Here is an 18374-nt window from a genome sequence, read left to right on the forward strand (position 1 = left end):
CACTGTTACTTGACGAATGATACCTGTTAGCATGCTAATATTAGCATGCCAGCTTTTTGGCTAATTTCAAAGCTTCAAACACTGTTACTTGACGAATGATACCTGTTAGCATGCTAATATTAGCATGCCAGCTTTTTGGCTAATTTCAAAGCTTCAAACACTGTTACTTGAGGAATGATACCTGTTAGCATGCTAGCTTTTTGGCTAATTTCACAGCTTCAAACACTGTTACTTGACGAATGATACTTGTTAGCATGCTAATATTAGCATGCCAGCTTTTTGGCTAATTTCACAGCTTCAAACACTTTGTCACTTGACGAATGATACCTGTTAGCATGCTAATATTAGCATGCCAGCTTTTTGGCTAATTTCAAAGCTTCAAACACTTTGTTACTTGACAAATGATACCTGTTAGCATGCTAATATTAGCATGCCAGCTTTTTGGCTAATTTCACAGCTTCAAACACTGTTAATTGACGAATGATTCCTGTTAGCATGCTAATATTAGCATGTCAGCTTTTTGGCTAATTTCACAGCTTCAAACACTTTGTCACTTGACGAATAATACCTGTTAGCATGCCAGCTTTTTGGCTAATTTCACAGCGTCAAACACTTTGTTACTTGAGGAATGATACCTGTTAGCAGGCTAGCTTTTTGGCTAATTTCAAACCTTCAAACACTTTTTTACTTGACGAATGATACCTGTTAGCATGCTAATATTAGCATGCTAGCTTTTTGGCTAATTTCACAGCTTCAAACACTGTTGACGAGGGATACCTGTTAGCATGCTAATATTAGCATGCCAGCTTTTGGGCTAATTTCACAGCTTCAAACACTGTTACTTGACGAATGATACCTGTTAGCATGCTAATATTAGCATGCCAGCTTTTTGGCTAATTTCAAAGCTTCAAACACTGTTACTTGACGAATGATACCTGTTAGCATGCTAATATTAGCATGCCAGCTTTTTGGCTAATTTCAAAGCTTCAAACACTGTTACTTGACGAATGATACATGTTAGCATGCTAATAATAGCATGCCAGCTTTTTGGCTAATTTCAAAGCTTCAAACACTGTTACTTGAGGAATGATACCTGTTAGCATGCTAGCTTTTTGGCTAATTTCAAAGCTTCAAACACTTTGTTACTTGACGATGATACCTGTTAGCATGCTAATATTAACATGCCAGCTTTTTGGCTAATTTCACAGCTTCAAACACTTTGTTACTTGACAAATGATACCTGTTAGCATTCCAATATTAGCATGCCAGCCTTTTTGGCTAATTTTAAAGCTTCAAACACTTTGTAACTTGACGAATGATACCTGATAGCATGCTAATATTAGTATGCTAGCTTTTGTTTTGCTCATTTTGTTGATATACACCTCTGTCATATTTTGGTACTCAATGCAACTTTAGAGAGCTAGCATTTTAAACACATTTTCCAGATACACACCTCAGAGCAGGGGTGTCCGAACTTTTTCCACTGAGGGCCACACACTGAACAATCAAAGCAAGTGGGGGCCATTTATTTTAAAAACCAATACAACATATGAATAAAAAATATACATTTAGGCCTCCACTCAGGCTTGATCCCAGGGACATCAAAGGGTTTTGGTAAAAATTAAATGTTAAAAATGTGTCATTATTCAGTATTATTATTTTTACTATTAAAGATTTAAGTTGTATGCTCTTTTTGTCAAAGAAAACCATGTTTTTTTAATGGAAAAAAACACAAAATATGCAATATTTTCACCCAATAATATTTTTAAGTAGAATCCATCCATCCATTTTCTACCGCTTATTCCCTTTGCGGTCACAGGGGGCGCTGGTGCCTATCTCAGCTACAATCGGGCGGAAGGTGGTGCACACCCTGGACAAGTCGCCACTTCATCGCAGTTTAAGTAGAATATTTGAGATTATATAATAAATGGAGCCGGAAAAAGGTCAACAAATCATTGTGAATTATATTTATATAGCGCTTTTTCTGTAGTGACTCAAAGCGCTTTACAAAGTGAAACCCAATATCTACGGTGTACATCTGCACCCTTGTACAGTGTCGTTACGTTCTACCAAAAGATTGTACGCGCCTTCCTTTATTTGGACTTTCCCTGTTTATATTGCAACAGCGGTTTCGAAAGGGACGGGGGGTCGTAAACAGCTATCGCCTTTTGATTAAAAAACAGTGCAAAAGAAAAGGACGTAAACAGTTCACAGAAAAGGGGGTAAAACAGTTAGAAGAAGAGAGCCTTGTAGGGGAGTCAGATCCAGCTTACTTTTTGCTTTGTAGTTCTTGGGTCAAGACTATCTTTCCGTTGGTTACGATACTCAAAACAAACAGAACTGTTATGATCCACTGCCCGTATCATAATCTATTTACCGAGCGGTATAGCTCGGTTGGTAGAGCGGCCGTGCCAGCAACTTGAGGGTTGCAGGTTTGATCCCCACTTCCGCCATCCTAGTCACTGCCGTTGTGTCCTTGGGCAATACACTTTACCCACCTGCTCCCAGTGCCACCCACACTGCTTTAAATGTAAAATAACACCATTGATTTTAATTCACTGTGAAGACCAAGTCTTTAAAATATTTTCTTGGATTTTCAAATTCTTTTTGAGTTTTGTCTCTCCTAGAATTAAAAATGTCGAGCAAAGCGAGATCAGCTTGCTAGTAAATAAATACAATTTAAAAAATAGAGGCAGCTCACTGGTAAGTGCTGCTATTTGAGCTATTTTTAGAACAGGCCAGCGGGCGACTCATCTGGTCCTTACGGACCTGCGTTGGTGACCCCTCCCTTAGTGACATAGTTCAGTATTTGACTAATGCTAACTCTAAACATGATGTTGTGAACATGTTAGCATAGCACTGTTAAAATGCCAGCCTTTTAGCTCACTTTACTCACATTTTCATTCCTCCTACCGTCTCTCTAAGAGCCTCCAGATTTGATCCCCTCTGACAAAGGTGTGTTGCATCCTCCCTCGTCCCCACCTTGCTCCCTTGGCAGCAACTTCCTGCCATCTTCTGAGTAAAAGCCCAAGTGACACAATTAGTGGAATTTTCCGTGACATCATTGACTAGATGCTCCATAAAACACTTGCCATCCAAATGTCAACGTAGGACACGATAACTAGTCCCTGCAGGCTTACACTGCCTTTTGCTGATGCTTGATTTACAGGAAATTTTTCAACCGAGTCGTCAGCTTTTTATTTTTACAACCTTTGAATAAAATGGGGATTTTACCAACTTTAAAGACCTACTGAAAGCCACTACTAGCGACCACGCAGTCTGATAGTTTATATATCAATGATGAAATATTAACATTGCAACACATGCCAATACGGCCTTTTTAGTTTACTAAATTGCAATTTTAAATTTCCTGCGAAGTACATGAGCGTGACGTCACGGATTGTAGCGGACATTTTGTTCCAGCCCGATCCCAGCTATAAGTAGTCTGTTTTAATCGCATAATTCCACAGTATTCTGGACATCTGTGTTGCTGAATCTTTTGCAATTTGTTCAGTTAATAATGGAGACGTCAAAGAAGAAAGATGTAGGTCCTTAAAGGCCTACTAAAACCCACTACTAGCGACCACGCAGTCTGATAGTTTGTATATCAATGATCAAATATTAACATTGCAACACATGCCAATATGGCTTTTTTAGTTTACTAAATTGCAATTTTAAATTTCCTGCGATGTATCCTGTTGAAAACGTCACGGTCTGATGACGCGTGCGCGTGACGTCACGGATTGTAGCGGATATTTTGTTCCAGCCCGATCCCAGCTATAAGTAGTCTGCTTTAATCGCATAATTCCACAGTATTCTGGACATCTGTGTTGCTGAATCTTTTGCAATTTGTTCAATTAATAATGGAGACGTCAAAGAAGAAAGATGTAGGTCCTTAAAGACCTACGAAAACCCACTACTAGCGACCACGCAGTCTGATAGTTTATATATCAATGATGAAATATTAACATTGCAACACATGCCAATACGGCCTTTTTAGTTTACTAAATTGCAATTTTAAATTTTGTGCGAAGTATCCTGTTGAAAACGTTGCGGTATGATGACGCGTGCGCGTGACGTCACGGATTGTAGCGGACATTTTGTTCCAGCCCGATCCCAGCAATAAGTAGTCTGCTTTAATCGCATAATTCCACAGTATTCTGGACATCTGTGTGGTTGAATCTTTTGCAATTTGTTCCATTAATAATGGAGACGTCAAAGAAGAAAGATGTAGGTCCTTAAAGGCCTACTAAAACCCACTACTAGCGACCACGCAGTCTGATAGTTTATATATCAATGATCAAATATTAACATTGCAACACATGCCAATACGGCCTTTTTAGTTTACTGAATTGCAATTTTAAATTTCGTGCGAAGTGTCCTGTTGAAAACGTCGCCGTATGATGACGCGTGCGCGTGACGTCACGGATTGTGGCGGACATTTTGTTCCAGCCCGATCCCAGCTATAAGTAGTCTGCTTTAATCCCATAATTCCACAGTATTCTGGACGTCTGTGTTGCTGAATCTTTTGCAATTTGTTCAGTTAATAATGGAGACGTCAAAGAAGAAAGATGTAGGTCCTTAAAGACCTACTAAAACTCACTACTAGCGACCACGCAGTCTGATAGTTTATATATCAATGATGAAATATTAACATTGCAACACATTCCAATACGGCCTTTTTAGTTTACTAAATTGCAATTTTAAATTTCGAGCGAAGTATCCTGTTGAAAACGTCGCTGTATGATGACGCTTATGATGACGCGTGAGCGTGACGTCACGTATTGTAGCGGACATTTTGTTCCAGCCCGATCCCAGCTATAAGTAGTCTGCTTTAATCGCATAATTCCACAGTATTCTGGACATCTGTGTTGCTGAATATTTTGCAATTTGTTCAGTTAATAATGGAGACGTCAAAGAAGAAAGATGTAGGTCCTTAAAGGCCTACTAAAACCCACTACTAGCGACCACGCAGTCTGATAGTTTATATATCAATGATGAAATATTAACATTGCAACACATGCCAATACGGCCTTTTTAGTTTACTAAATTGCAATTTTAAATTTCGTGCGAAGTATCCTGTTGAAAACGTCGCGGTATGATGACGCGTGACGTCACGGATTGTAGCGGACATTTTGTTCCAGTCCAATCCCAGCTATAAGTAGTCTGCTTTAATCGCATAATTACACAGTATTCTGGACATTTGTTTTACTGAATCTTTTGCAATTTGTTCAATTAATAATGGAGACGTCAAAGAAGAAAGATGTAGGTGGGAAGCGGTGTATTGCAGCATGCCTTTAGCCACACAAACACAGCCGGTGTTTCTTTGTTTACATTCCCGAAAGATGACGGTGAAGCTTTACTATGGAACAGAGCGGTCAAATGAACATGGTTTTCTACCACATGTCAACCGGCTGGTTTCGGTGAGAAAATTGTGGTAATAAGTCGGCTCTTTCCGTAGCCATGAGCGGAGAGCTTGCGTCGTTCCTCCTGCACTTGTCAAAGAGGTAGCTGCGGACTCTCTTGCCTCCTCCGACCAACCGCCCCCGAACGTGGGATGCTTCCACGGTGACGGAGGGAAAAAAAAAAATAATCTCAGCCCGGCCCCAACAGCTGCCTTCGCTTCGCCTCGTCGAGAAACGTGGCTTCCCTCAGAGACACTGGCGGTCACCACACCCGTGGCCACCCCCCGACTTTCACTAAAACGCGGAAACATTAGTAACACAGTAATCAGATAAGGGATTTTCCAGAATTATCCTAGTAAATGTGTCTAATAACATCTGAATCGCTCTGCCGTCTAGTTTTTTTTTTTTTTTTTTCCCCCTAGTCCAGGGGTCGGGAACCTTTTTGACTGAAAGAGCCGAGAAGCCAAATATTTTAGAATGTATTTACTTAAGAGCCATGTAATATTTTTTTAACACTGAACACAACTAAACGTGTGCATTTTTAATTAAGACCAACATATCTAGAGTATAATAGGTCTCTTATTCTTTGTAATAACATTATTATTCTGAAGCTAAATGTGGAGGGGGCGTGGCCTGCGGGCCTGCAGCGAAGCAGGGTATTTGCCAGGATCGGCCTTGAAATCAGCGACAGGTGTGTAGATGGCCCACCCGGGCCTTGTTATCTAATCATCTGTCGCTCTGTTATAAGCAGCAGCCAGGAGGAGAGACGGGGTTGGGGCTGGGGGCTGGAGCCAGAACGCGAGCGAGAACGAAAGAGAAAAAGACAATTGCTGGAAAGCAACTGAGAGACTTATTGAAAAATAAAACAATATTGTAACCCTGAAACAGACTCTCATGTCGGTGCTTGGTGGTCTGAAGAATCCCCAGGAGGGCAAGCCCTAAACTAACCAATAATAAATAAATAACTTCTTACCTTTAACGCAACTTCTTGAACAGGTGCGGTACAAAACGGATGGATGGATTAAAAATGCATGAGAATGTTTTATAATTTTAACATTATTTTTAACACTGTGATTACAAGTGGAATTATTCATTATTTATCGCGTTAAGCAATGTCAACTCAGATTTATCCGAGAGCCAGATGCAGTCATCAAAAGAGCCACATCTGGCTCTAGAGCCATAGGTTCCCTACCCTTGCCCTAGTCCTTCACTCTCACTTTCCTCATCCCCAAATGTTTCATCCTCGCTCAAATTAATGGGGAAATCGTCGCTTTCTCGGTCCGAATCGCTCTCACTGCTGGTGGCCATGATTGTAAACAATGTTCAGATGTGAGGAGCTCCACAACCCCTGATGTCACACGCACATCGTCTGCTACTTCCGGTACAGGCAAGGCTTTTTTATTAGCGACCAAAAGTTGCCAACTTTATCGTGGATGTTCTCTACTAAATCCTTTCAGCAAAAATATGGCGAAATGATGAAGTATGACACATAGAATGGAGCTGCTATCCCCGTTTAAATAAGAACATCTCATTGCAGTAGGCCTTTAAAAATATAAAATACATTAGAAGGTACTTATATATTACTCAACAATTGAGTTGTTGTTTCACTGAATACCTACTAACTCTTACTCAAGTCATTATTTTGAGGACCACTTTTTGCTTTTACTCGCGTCCTATTATTCCAAAGTAACGGTATTTTTGCTTGTGTACCTTTTCTGGGGAGGTTTCGACAAGATAAACGGGCTATTGTTCAATAATAAAACATTAATCACATAAAAACTTTAATAGACAAAAAAAAGTTTTGTCATACTACGTTCTTGTACAGTGCTCTTAATTTGTAGTTTCACTTCCCCTGTCTGCCACTGAGCACTGGCTCCCCCACCTGTCCCTAATTGGCAACCGGGACACACCGTGAGTTGATTAACGTGGACCCCGACTTAAACAAGTTGAAAAACTAATTGGGGTGTTACCATTTAGTGGTCAATTGTAGGGAATATGTACTGTACTGTGCAATCTACTAATACAAGTTTCAATCAATCAAAAAAAAAACTGTGTACTGGTTGCCAATCAAGCTCCGTTATATGCCTGCCTTGCCTGTCAGTCAGTCAGTGTCGGATCAATGTCTCCTGTGCACGGTTAGTTTGCTGTTTTTGCTCCACTGAGAGTGAATCTGCTTTTCCTCTGAAGGACTTTTATGTCTTGTGCACTCCCAAGCTGCACTTGTCCTGCCTGTCAGTCAGTGTCGGATCAATGTCTCCCATACACGGATAATTTGCTGTTTTTTTCTCCCCCGAGAGTGAATGTGCTTTTAATCTGAAGGAGTTTCGTGTCTTGTGCACTTCCTCGCTGCACTCGCCTTCTTTTGTTGATTAAATGTTCTTTTGCTTGCCTCTCTGCATCTTTGGGGTCACACCGCACTGTGGTGTATACTTGCTAAATTAACTGGAAAAGCTAGTATGAGCGAAATGAGCCCAAAAAGCTAGCATTTTAACATTATTACGCTAACATGCTAAGAACCGCATGATTACAGTTAAAAAAATACCAAAATAAGATAATCGGGTGTTTGAATATAATTATAATTATATACTATATTCTAAAACATATGAGCAAAATGATCCCAAAAAGCTTACGGAAATTAATGCGCAGAAGAAGCCAGTTCCGGCAATAATTAAAACGACCAAAATACAGTAAATATTACATATTGTTATGAAGGTGTCTGTTTATATATATATTATATATATACAAACGTTTGTATATACTTGCAGTGTGTTCTATTGTACATATTACATATTGTTATGAAGGTGTCTGTTACTAGGTTATACAAACCCCGTTTCCATATGAGTTGGGAAATTGTGTTAGATGTAAATATAAACAGAATACAATGATTTGCAAATCCTTTTCAAGCCATATTCAGTTGAATATGCTACAAAGACAACATATTTGATGTTCAAACTCATAAACATTTTTTTTTTTGCAAATAATCATTAACCTTAGAATTTGATGCCAGCAACACGTGACAAAGAAGTTGGGAAAGGTGGCAATAAATACTGATAAAGTTGAGGAATGCTCATTAAACACTTATTTGGAACATCCCACAGGTGTGCAGGCTAATTGGGAACAGGTGGGTGCCATGATTGGGTATAAAAACAGCTTCCCCAAAAAATGCTCAGTCTTTCACAAGAAAGGATGGGGCGAGGTACACCCCTTTGTCCACAACTGCGTGAGCAAATAGTCTGACAGTTTAAGAACAACGTTTCTCAAAGTGCAATTGCAAGAAATTTAGGGATTTCAACATCTACGCTGCATAATATCATCAAAAGGTTCAGAGAATCTGGAGAAATCACTCCACAATGACCAACATTGAATGACCGTGACCTCCCATCCCTCAGACGGCACAGTATCAAAAACCGACATCAATCTCTAAAGGATATCACCACATGGGCTAAATACAGTTTGTCGCTACATCTGTAAGTGCAAGTTAAAGCTGTACTTTGCAAAGCGAAAGCCATTTATCAACAACATCCAGAAACACCGCCGGCTTCTCTGGGCCCGAGATCATCTAAGATGGACTGATGCAAAGTGGAAAAGTGTTCCATGGTCTGATGAGTCCACATTTCAAACTGTATTTTAAAAATATTTGACATCGTGTCATCCGGACCAAAGGGGAAGCGAACCATCCCGACTGTTATCGACACAAAGTTCAAAAGCCAGCATGTGTGATGGTATGGGGGTGTATTAGTGCCCAAGGCATGGGTAACTTACACATCTGTGAAGGCAACATTAATGCTGAAAGGTACATACAGGTGTTGGAGCAACATATGTTGTCATCCAACCAACGTTATCATGGACGCGCCTGCTTATTTCAGCAAGACAATGCCAAGCCACATTCAACATGTGTTACAACAGCGTGGCTTTGTAAAAAAAAAGAGTGCGGGTACTTTCCTGGCCTGCCAGCAGTCCAGACCTGTCACACATGGAAAATGTGTGGCGCATTATGAAGCGTAAAATAAGACAGCGGAGACCCCGGACTGTTGAACGACTGAAGCTCTACATAAAACAAGAATGGTAAAGAATTCCACTTTCAAAGCTTCAACAATTAGTTTCCTCAGTTCCCAAACGTTTATTGAGTGTTGTTAAATGAAAAGGTGATGTAACACATTGGTGAACATGCCCTTTCCCAACTACTTTGGCACGTGTTGCAGCAATGAAATTCTAAGTCAAGTACTATTTATAAAAAAAATAAAGTTTATGAGTTTGAATATCAAATATGTTGTCTTTGTAGCATATTCAACTGAATATGGGTTGAAAAGGATTTGCAAATCATTGTATTCGGTTTATATTTACATCTAACACAATTTCCCAACTCATATGGAAACGAGGATTGTATATATATATATAAATGTAATAGTGCGATGTTGTTGCGCTATATTATGAACGAGACAGGGTGTTATGTTTTATTTTGAAGTATTGGTTTTATTTTGAAGAACCGGATGACCGGTGCAGGAAGTGACTGCGTTTTTTTCGGATTTTTACTTCCTCTTCTATCGGACTTTTGATGATGAGGTAATAGTTCTTCATTGCTCTGTGTTTCTTGTGTAAATATTTCTAAACTTTCATGTTACTTTAAAAGTTAAAACATTAATGATGTAGGTATAAGTGATGTGTGGTTTTAAGTATTTTTTATGCACAATTTTGTTAAGTAAGGATTAGAGCGTCGAATGTTTGGTCATAATTACACATGGTATTTACGCAGGTATCACTCCGCCAGAAAAGTAGAGACCTGTTTATGTGTTTCATGTTTCCAACAAAGGTATGTGGATTTGTGTATTATCATTTTTTTTTGTGATAAAACGTTTTTGTTAATGTAATTTAATTTTTTTTTTTGTATGAATGAATGTTGTTTATTCTCTCTTCTATCGGACTTTTGATGATGAGGTATCACTCCGCCAGAAAAGTAGAGACCTGTGTATGTGTTTCATGTTTCCAACAAAAGTGGCCAATAAATGATGAAAAGACGGAATGGTGGAGCGTCTCCTACTTATAAAAAACTACACAACGTAGAATAAGACTCACTACACACACACACACACATATATATATATATATATATTAGGGCTGGGCAACGTTTACAAATTTTAATCGAAGTTAATCGCACTATTTCTCCGATTAATCGCGATTAACTGCATTGTATACACAAAGCCCAATAATGAATTCAAAAGTAGTGTGTAGTGCACCTTTATTGGAATATTCTCCCACATGAACAAAAGCGCCAAAACATTTGTTGTGCAAACACAATTTAAATCAGTCCTTGTTAAACAGTAGCAGTTAAATAGCATATTTGATGAAAATCAACTCAAAAAATGTAAATACAAACATTTAAGCTTATTTCCACTGCCAGGGTATTTAAGTTATCCTGTTTGTTATGGAAAATAAATATAATCTACATACAAATCTCTGAGCCACAATCATAACATCTGAACAGGCAATTTCTGAGGTAACAGCAGAAACATTTTTTTTATCAGGGATCTTATGTTTAAAAAACCTATATTATAGGTGGTGGGCTGTTTTAGGGAATTTTTGACAAATTATCCGTAGTAGCAATATTAACAATGTTGTGTTTATTCTGTGTAGTGCACTTAAAATAATTATGACCATATCTAGGAATTGATATGATGGGAATTTTCCAATTGTTTGCTTGGTGCTTTGATAAACTGAACGCATCATATACATGGTACTATATTGTGATGTGATGAGCCAGGGAAAAAAAGAACTACCCTACCCAGCATGCAACAAGAGTGACGAGCATGTATAGGTTGTGTCGCCATGACGGCATCTTGTATGTTGTGATATGCACGCTCTGAAAGCAAACGTTAAGAACTCAGCCAACACTCCTGGTCTGCATTATTCATAAATAGACAGACAACACATATACTCCGCTGCTTCACAGGCCGCTGGATGTAGCCGGCAAAGTATTCCCATGCTAGCTAGCCGGTCTAGCAAAACGGCCCGATCTATCCACATCCAGAATTGTCTGGCGGTCGTAAGTGATCCCGGAGTGACCACGCTGTAAGCCAGCCATGAAATTTGCAGAATTGTCCGGTATTTTTGCCAAATGTTCCATCTTTACCAAGAGCCCCTCGACGCCGGGCGACGCCATCTTAAGAAAAGGCGTTAACAAAATAAAAGCATGTAAACAACATACGCAAATGTGCGATAAAATAATTGTCGGCGTTAATAGATTGATGAGTTAACTCATAATTAACGCATTAATTTGCCCACCCCTAATATATATATATATATATATATATATATATATATATATATATATATATACTTGCAGTGTGTATATTGTACATATTACATATTGTTATATTGTTATGAAGGTGTCTGTTACATCACTTACATTTGCAACCTCAGCAGGGACAGTGGCTGGAGAGACAGACACATGTTCTATTCCTCAAGAAAAATTTTTAAAAAATCCCTCTTGAGGTCGACCGTCATTTCACACAAACTAAAAGCTGGGAAAAAAAGGGTTTTAACGAATCCCGAGAAGACACCAAAGTCGATATCGGCTGACAGATATTTCTGGGGTTATCATTCATAACCACAGGGAACAAGTGCGTTTATGAATAACATTTACATTTTTATTGCAGCTTGCCCTCCGACTGCACCAGCCTGTGAGTGTGTTTACAAAAAGGGTGAAGCTCTGTCCTATGCTGCATGTGACCAATAAGCAGTGCAGTGCAGATAAATACAAAATAAATACAAATAAATAAATACAAAAGGCTGAAGCTCTGTCCTATGCTGCACGTGACCAATAAGTAATGCAGTGCAGATAAATACAAAATAAATACAAACAAATAAATAGAAAAAGGGTGAAGCTCTGTCCTATGCTGCATGTGGCCAATAAGCAATACAGTGCAGATAAATACAAAGTGTGAGCAGGGAATATTTGCAGACAGGAGCTGAAGGCAAGCATACAGCCTGAGGCAACGCCTGCAGCGACTCGGCAGTGCTTCAAAATGTGACAGAGGAGGTGGTCTCGGGAGTTTGTATGATGACAACTATCACGGGCTGACCACACACAATTGTGTTTGTGTTACTTAATGGTGTGCAGCGTCTGATTCCGTTATTTTCCCCCGCTGAGCCGCGCACCCTCGGTCACTGCGGTCACGTCAAAGATGGCGGACGATCAGCGAGCGCTCGCTGGAAATTCAGACAAAATGAGCAGATCTTCCCTTCGCCCGTGTTGACCATCTGACAGACTACATTAACCACCTTTGTGTATCACAACCCGGGAATGAAAATAGCCACTGCTTAGACTACTAGGGATTTGTACCAAATTACTACTTTGTTTGGCAGCCAACTGAATATCGCCAGTCCAACATATAAAATATATATATATATATGTGTGTGTGTGTGTGTATATACAAACCCTGTTTCCATATGAGTTGGGAAATTGTGTTAGATGTAAATATAAACGGAATACAATGATTTGCAAATCCTTTTCAACCCATATTTGTTGCGATCTGTGACAGGGATCTTCACGTGGTTTATATTTCCATCTTTGTTTCATTCTCTTTCTGAACTTCTTACTTCCTGTCAGGCTAGGACTGTGGATGTTTGTGCTTCCTCGATGCAAGGATGATGTGGGACTAGTCAGGCATGAATGTAAGTACATGATATTTATTAAATAAACAAACTACAAAAAGGCAAACCAAGGACGCGCTCTGTGGCGGATAATAATCTATACTTAAAACAAAACAGCACAATGGCATGACTATATACAAACAAAACAAAACTAGCACAATGGCATGAATACAAAAACTTACACGGCATGGAACTATGGACGAGGACATGAAGGAGGTGCAGCATGGGTAGGGTGCGTGCGCATGTGAAGATCCCAGAATGATGAACAGAAAAAGAGTGACTTAAGTAGCTGTGATGATTAGTGAAAACAGGTGAGGCTGAGAACAGGGACGTGACATGACAGGTGATAAGTAATGAGTTGGCATGGAAACAAACAAAACCAGGAAGTGCAAAACGTGACTGAATGTCCAAAATCAAAACATAACATGACAAAACAAAACATGGCCCATAGGTGTGACACTTCCTGTTTAGTCCGTCACCATGGTACTCATCAGTCCACCTGCTACTCCTGGTCCACACACACCTGTTTGCCTAATCATCCTCCTATTTAAGCCAGCCTCTTTGTTCATTTCTTTCTTGGTTCATAATTTGCTTTCGTGCAACAGGTGACGACTGCTACTTCTCTATGCTTATATTCACGCTAACTTCTCCCGCTAAGCCACTTGTTTATTCCAGTTTACATACTGATGATTTGTTTTTTCTTTTTGTGCTTATGTGCCATTTTGGTTGTCTATTTGTACTTCCTAGTTTTCATACTAGCGTTTTGGTTTGTCTTTTTATTAGCTCCAGTGTTTTTGTTATTTAGCTTCTTTTGTTACTTACAATAAATTCATTATTTCTTACCTCTTGCCGTGTTCATGTCTACGCATCCACGAAGGAATATTTCCGGCAGCACTGTGCCAATCAGTCTTCACAGTATTCAGTTGAATATGCTACAAAGACAACATATTTGATGTTCTAACTCAAAAACTTTATTTTTTTTGCAAATAATCATTAACTTAGAATTTCATGGCTCCAACACGTGCCAAAGTAGTTGGGAAAGGGCATGTTCACTACTGTTACATCACCTTTTCTTTTAACAACACTCATACGTTTGGGAACTAAGGAGACACATTTTTGAAGCTTTTCAGGTGGAATTCTTTCCCATTCTTGTTTTATGTACAGCTTAAGTTGTTCAACAGTCTGTTGTCTTATTTTACGCTTCAAAATTTTTAATGGGAGACAGGTCTGGACTACAGGCAGGCCAGTTTAGTACCTGCACTCTTTTACTATGAAGCCACGCTGTTGTAACACGTGATGTGGGATTGTCTTGCTGAAATAAGCAGGGGCGTCCATGATAACGTTGCTTGGATGACAACATATGTTGTTCCAAAACCTGTATGTACCTTTCATCATTAATGGTGCCTTCACAGATGTGTAAGTTACCCATGCCTTGGGCACTAATACACCCCCATACCATCACAGAAGCTGACTTTTGAACTTTGCACCTATAACAATCCGGATGGTTATTTTCCTCTTTGTTCCCGATGACACAAATGTGGACTCTACCACAGAACACTTTTCCACTTTGCATCAGTCCATCTTCGATGATCTCGGGCCCAGAGAAGTCGGCGCTGTTTCTAGATGTTTTTGATAAATGGATTTCGCTTTGCACTGTAGAGCTTTAACTTGCACTTAAAGATGTACCGACAAACTGAATTTAGTGACAGTGGTTTTCTGAAGCGTTCCTGAGCCCGTGTGGTGATATCCTTTAGAGATTGATGTCGGTTTTTGATACAGTGCCGTCTGAGGGATCAAAGGTCACGGACATTCAATGTTGGTTTCCGGCCATGCCGCTTACGTGGAGTGATTTCTCCAGATTCTCTGAACCCTTTGATGATATTATGGAGCGTAGATGTTGAAATCCCTAAATTTCTATTAATTGCACTTTGAGAAAGGTTGTTCTTAAACTGTTTGACTATTTGCTCACGCAGTTGTGGACAAAGGGGTGTACCTCGCCCCATCCTTTCTTGTGAAAGACTGAGCATTTTTCTGGAAGCTGTTTTCATACCCAATCATGGCACCCACCTGTTCCCAATTAGCCTGCACACCTGTGGGATGTTCCATATAAGTGTTTGATGAGCATTCCTCAACTTTATCAGTATTTATGGCCACCTTTCCCAACTTCTTTGTCACGTGTTGCTGGCATCAAATTCTAAAGTTAGTGATTATTTTCAACAACAAAACATGTTTTTCAGTTTGAACATCAAATATGTTGTCTTTGTAGCATATTCAACTAAATATGGGTTGAAAATGATTTGCAAATCATTGTATTCCGTTTATATTTACATCTAACACAATTTCCTAACTCATATGGAAACGGGGTTTGTATATATACACAAGTGCAAAATGCAACTTTACCACTTTTAGTCATATTGTTTGCACTTGAGAAACTTATCCATGACTTTCGCTCCAGACTTCTTCTGTTTGTTTGACGGACATTACTGCCACAAGTGGCGGACATGTGTACTACACCTTTAGTCCCGCTGCATAAGGAAGACCATAAGGATGCTCACAGCAGGACTATTGTTACGAGTCACTGCTCTTGGTATTGTTGCCATTTTCAATGCCAGCAAAGAAATCGACTGGGAAAAAACGCTTCAACTTAACTGAAGCAAGAATCCACTTTTCCAGAAATGCACTAAGATGTTGCATAAAGACATTATCTTTGCTACTGACATGCTACTGATTAGCATGAGCAATTTTACATGGCTATTTCAACACCTCCAAATGTGATAAAGAAAACGACAACTGAGATTCACGTTAACATCAAGCAGCTGGTAACTTACAGTATTAATCCTTTTAAGGGCGCAACAAAAACCAAAACACACCATAAACTTTACACTGCCACCCTCTAACTTCGTAAACGTTTTAAGTCGCCAGGACTTCTGCAGGTCCCAAATACACCAGAGCGGACGCCAACCGGTGAGAAAAGTTTGGCAAAGTTTGAACTTTTATGATGTCATTCAAACAAAATCATTCAAATCTTCAAGCCGTTCCAAAAGCAGGAGCGTGGTTGTGGCTCCGGAAGAAGCGCAGCATGTCTTCCAGGGGCCGACTCCGGCGCCATCCATAAAGTGAAGTTGTTATTCCGACGCAGCACAAACTGTAATTACCTGCGCTGAGTCGGCTTTTTCTCTTTGGGAACACACTAATGACCCTTCTTCTCCGGGTGTATTTATGTCCCCCCCGTCTTTGTTTGGAACACAGCAGCTTTGTCCCGGAAACAAGCGAGCTGCGCATAAATCCACCGTGACTTCCAACTAACGATGTTTCATTCCACTCCTGCGGGGCGACAACAGCAAGCCTCACCTTTCCTCCACAGTACGGTTCTACGGTATACCGGTACTGGTATAGTATCGCGGTACTAATGAATCAAAAACGGTACTATACTCTGTTTGAAAAGTACCGGTTCCCCTTTTTTTATTTTTATTTTATATTTAATTTTTTTTAACGGGCGTAGTCACAACATGACATTGCTGGTTTTACAAGCAGAGGAGCATGTTCGGCAGCGCACGCACACAGGAGTACTTACAAGCAGACAACAGTGGAGACAGAAAAGCGAGAAAAGTAAAAATAAAGGTGAAGTTGTGACACTGAAACGCTTTCAGAAGAGGTGCTTTAGATATGGCTAGCTAGCTAGCAGTTAACATTCATCCACTGTGTTGTAGCTACTTCTAAATCACTAATCCTGGCCTCCATGGCGACAATTTCTTTTCTTTTCTTACAAGTACCATTATCACTGGAGGACGAGGAATAGCTAAACACGCTTCACTACACCGTCGCTCACCGGCGTTACAATGTAAACAAATGCCATGGGTGGATCTGCTCTTGACATCCACTGTAATGATACCAAGAACAGGAGTGTATCTAGTCGATACTACTATGATAACATTGATATTTTCTATCGTCAAAATATCGCACCGATACATTAGTGTGTGGTATCATCCAAAACTAATGTAAAGTGTCAAAGAAGAGAAGAATAAGTGATTATTACATTTGAACAGAAGTGTAAATAGAACATGTTAGAACAGAAAACAATCAGATATTAACAGCAAATTTACGCGTAGATTAATTATTGAATTGAATTGAATTATATTTATATAGCGCTTTTCTCTAGTGACTCAAAGCGCTTTACATAGTGAAACCCAATATCTAAGTTACATTTAAACCAGTGTGGGTGGCACTGGGAGCAGGTGGGTAAAGTGTCTTGCCCAAGGACACAACGGCAGTGACTAGGATGGCGGAAGCGGGTATCGAACCTGCAACCCTCAAGTTGCTGGCACGGCCACTCTACCAACCGAGCTATACCGCCACATATTATGTGTGTATATGTATAAAAAATTATGGTAAAATATACACCTTTCCACAATGTTACACATTTTTGTAAATGATCTGTAAATGTATATATATATATGCCTAAGTATATATATATATATATATGCCTATACATACATATATACAGACATATATATAAATACGTATGTATGTATACATACATACGTATGTATGTATATATATACATACATACATACGTATGTATGTATACATATACATACATACGTATGTATGTATACATACATACGTATGTATGTATACATATACATACATACGTATGTATACATATACATACATACGTATGTATGTATACATATACATACGTATGTATGTATACATATACATACGTATGTATACATATACATACGTATGTATACATACATACGTATATATATATACATACGTATATATATATATATATATATATATATATATATATATATATATATATATATATATATATATATATATATATATATATATATATATATATATATATATATATATATATATATATATATATACATACACACACACACGTAATATATATATATATATATATATATATATATATATATATATATATATATACACACATATATAGTTGAGGTTTCTGTGGTTTATCTGGTATACCAGGGTAGAGCGGAATATACGTTAGGTCAGCAAAAAACAGAGGCAATATCATCCCCACAAGCCTGTTTCGCAGGTTTCCTTGCTCGTCAGAGGATTTTGTATTTACGACACAGAGGCTATATCATCCCTACAAGCCAGCTGGCTTGTAGGGATGATATAGCCTCTGTGTCAACCCTAGAAGCCTGTTTTGCAGGTTCCTTTATTAAATATAAAATCCCCTGATGATGAATTTCCCTGAATAAGACTCTTCACCTTTGCCCCTTGCGAGTGTGTGTGTGTGTGTGTGTGTGTGTGTGTGTGTGTGGAAAT

At 39.1% G+C, this 18374-nt stretch overlaps 1 protein-coding gene and 1 long non-coding RNA gene across 7 annotated transcripts in view; one reads left to right on the forward strand and one right to left on the reverse strand.

Annotated features, from left to right (window-relative positions):
- pex5la (peroxisomal biogenesis factor 5-like a) overlaps positions 1-18374 on the forward strand; it is a 160231-nt gene that overhangs the window by 95063 nt on the left and 46794 nt on the right. Inside the window, exon 1 of one of the 4 annotated variants that reach the window (XM_061883037.1) lies at positions 13018-13076. The exons of the other annotated variants lie outside the window; for them this stretch is intronic. Within the exon in view, the coding sequence (XP_061739021.1) occupies positions 13071-13076 (6 nt within the window). The 5' untranslated portion in view covers positions 13018-13070. Of the gene's footprint in view, positions 1-13017; positions 13077-18374 lie in introns of those variants that run through there. 4 annotated transcript variants of the gene reach the window in all.
- Positions 1-18374, reverse strand: part of LOC133540436 (uncharacterized) — a 107474-nt gene that overhangs the window by 58290 nt on the left and 30810 nt on the right. The window lies entirely within an intron of this gene.

This window comes from Nerophis ophidion, linkage group LG22 (genome assembly GCF_033978795.1).
Source record: "Nerophis ophidion isolate RoL-2023_Sa linkage group LG22, RoL_Noph_v1.0, whole genome shotgun sequence".
In the NCBI taxonomy this organism is placed as follows: domain Eukaryota; kingdom Metazoa; phylum Chordata; class Actinopteri; order Syngnathiformes; family Syngnathidae; genus Nerophis; species Nerophis ophidion.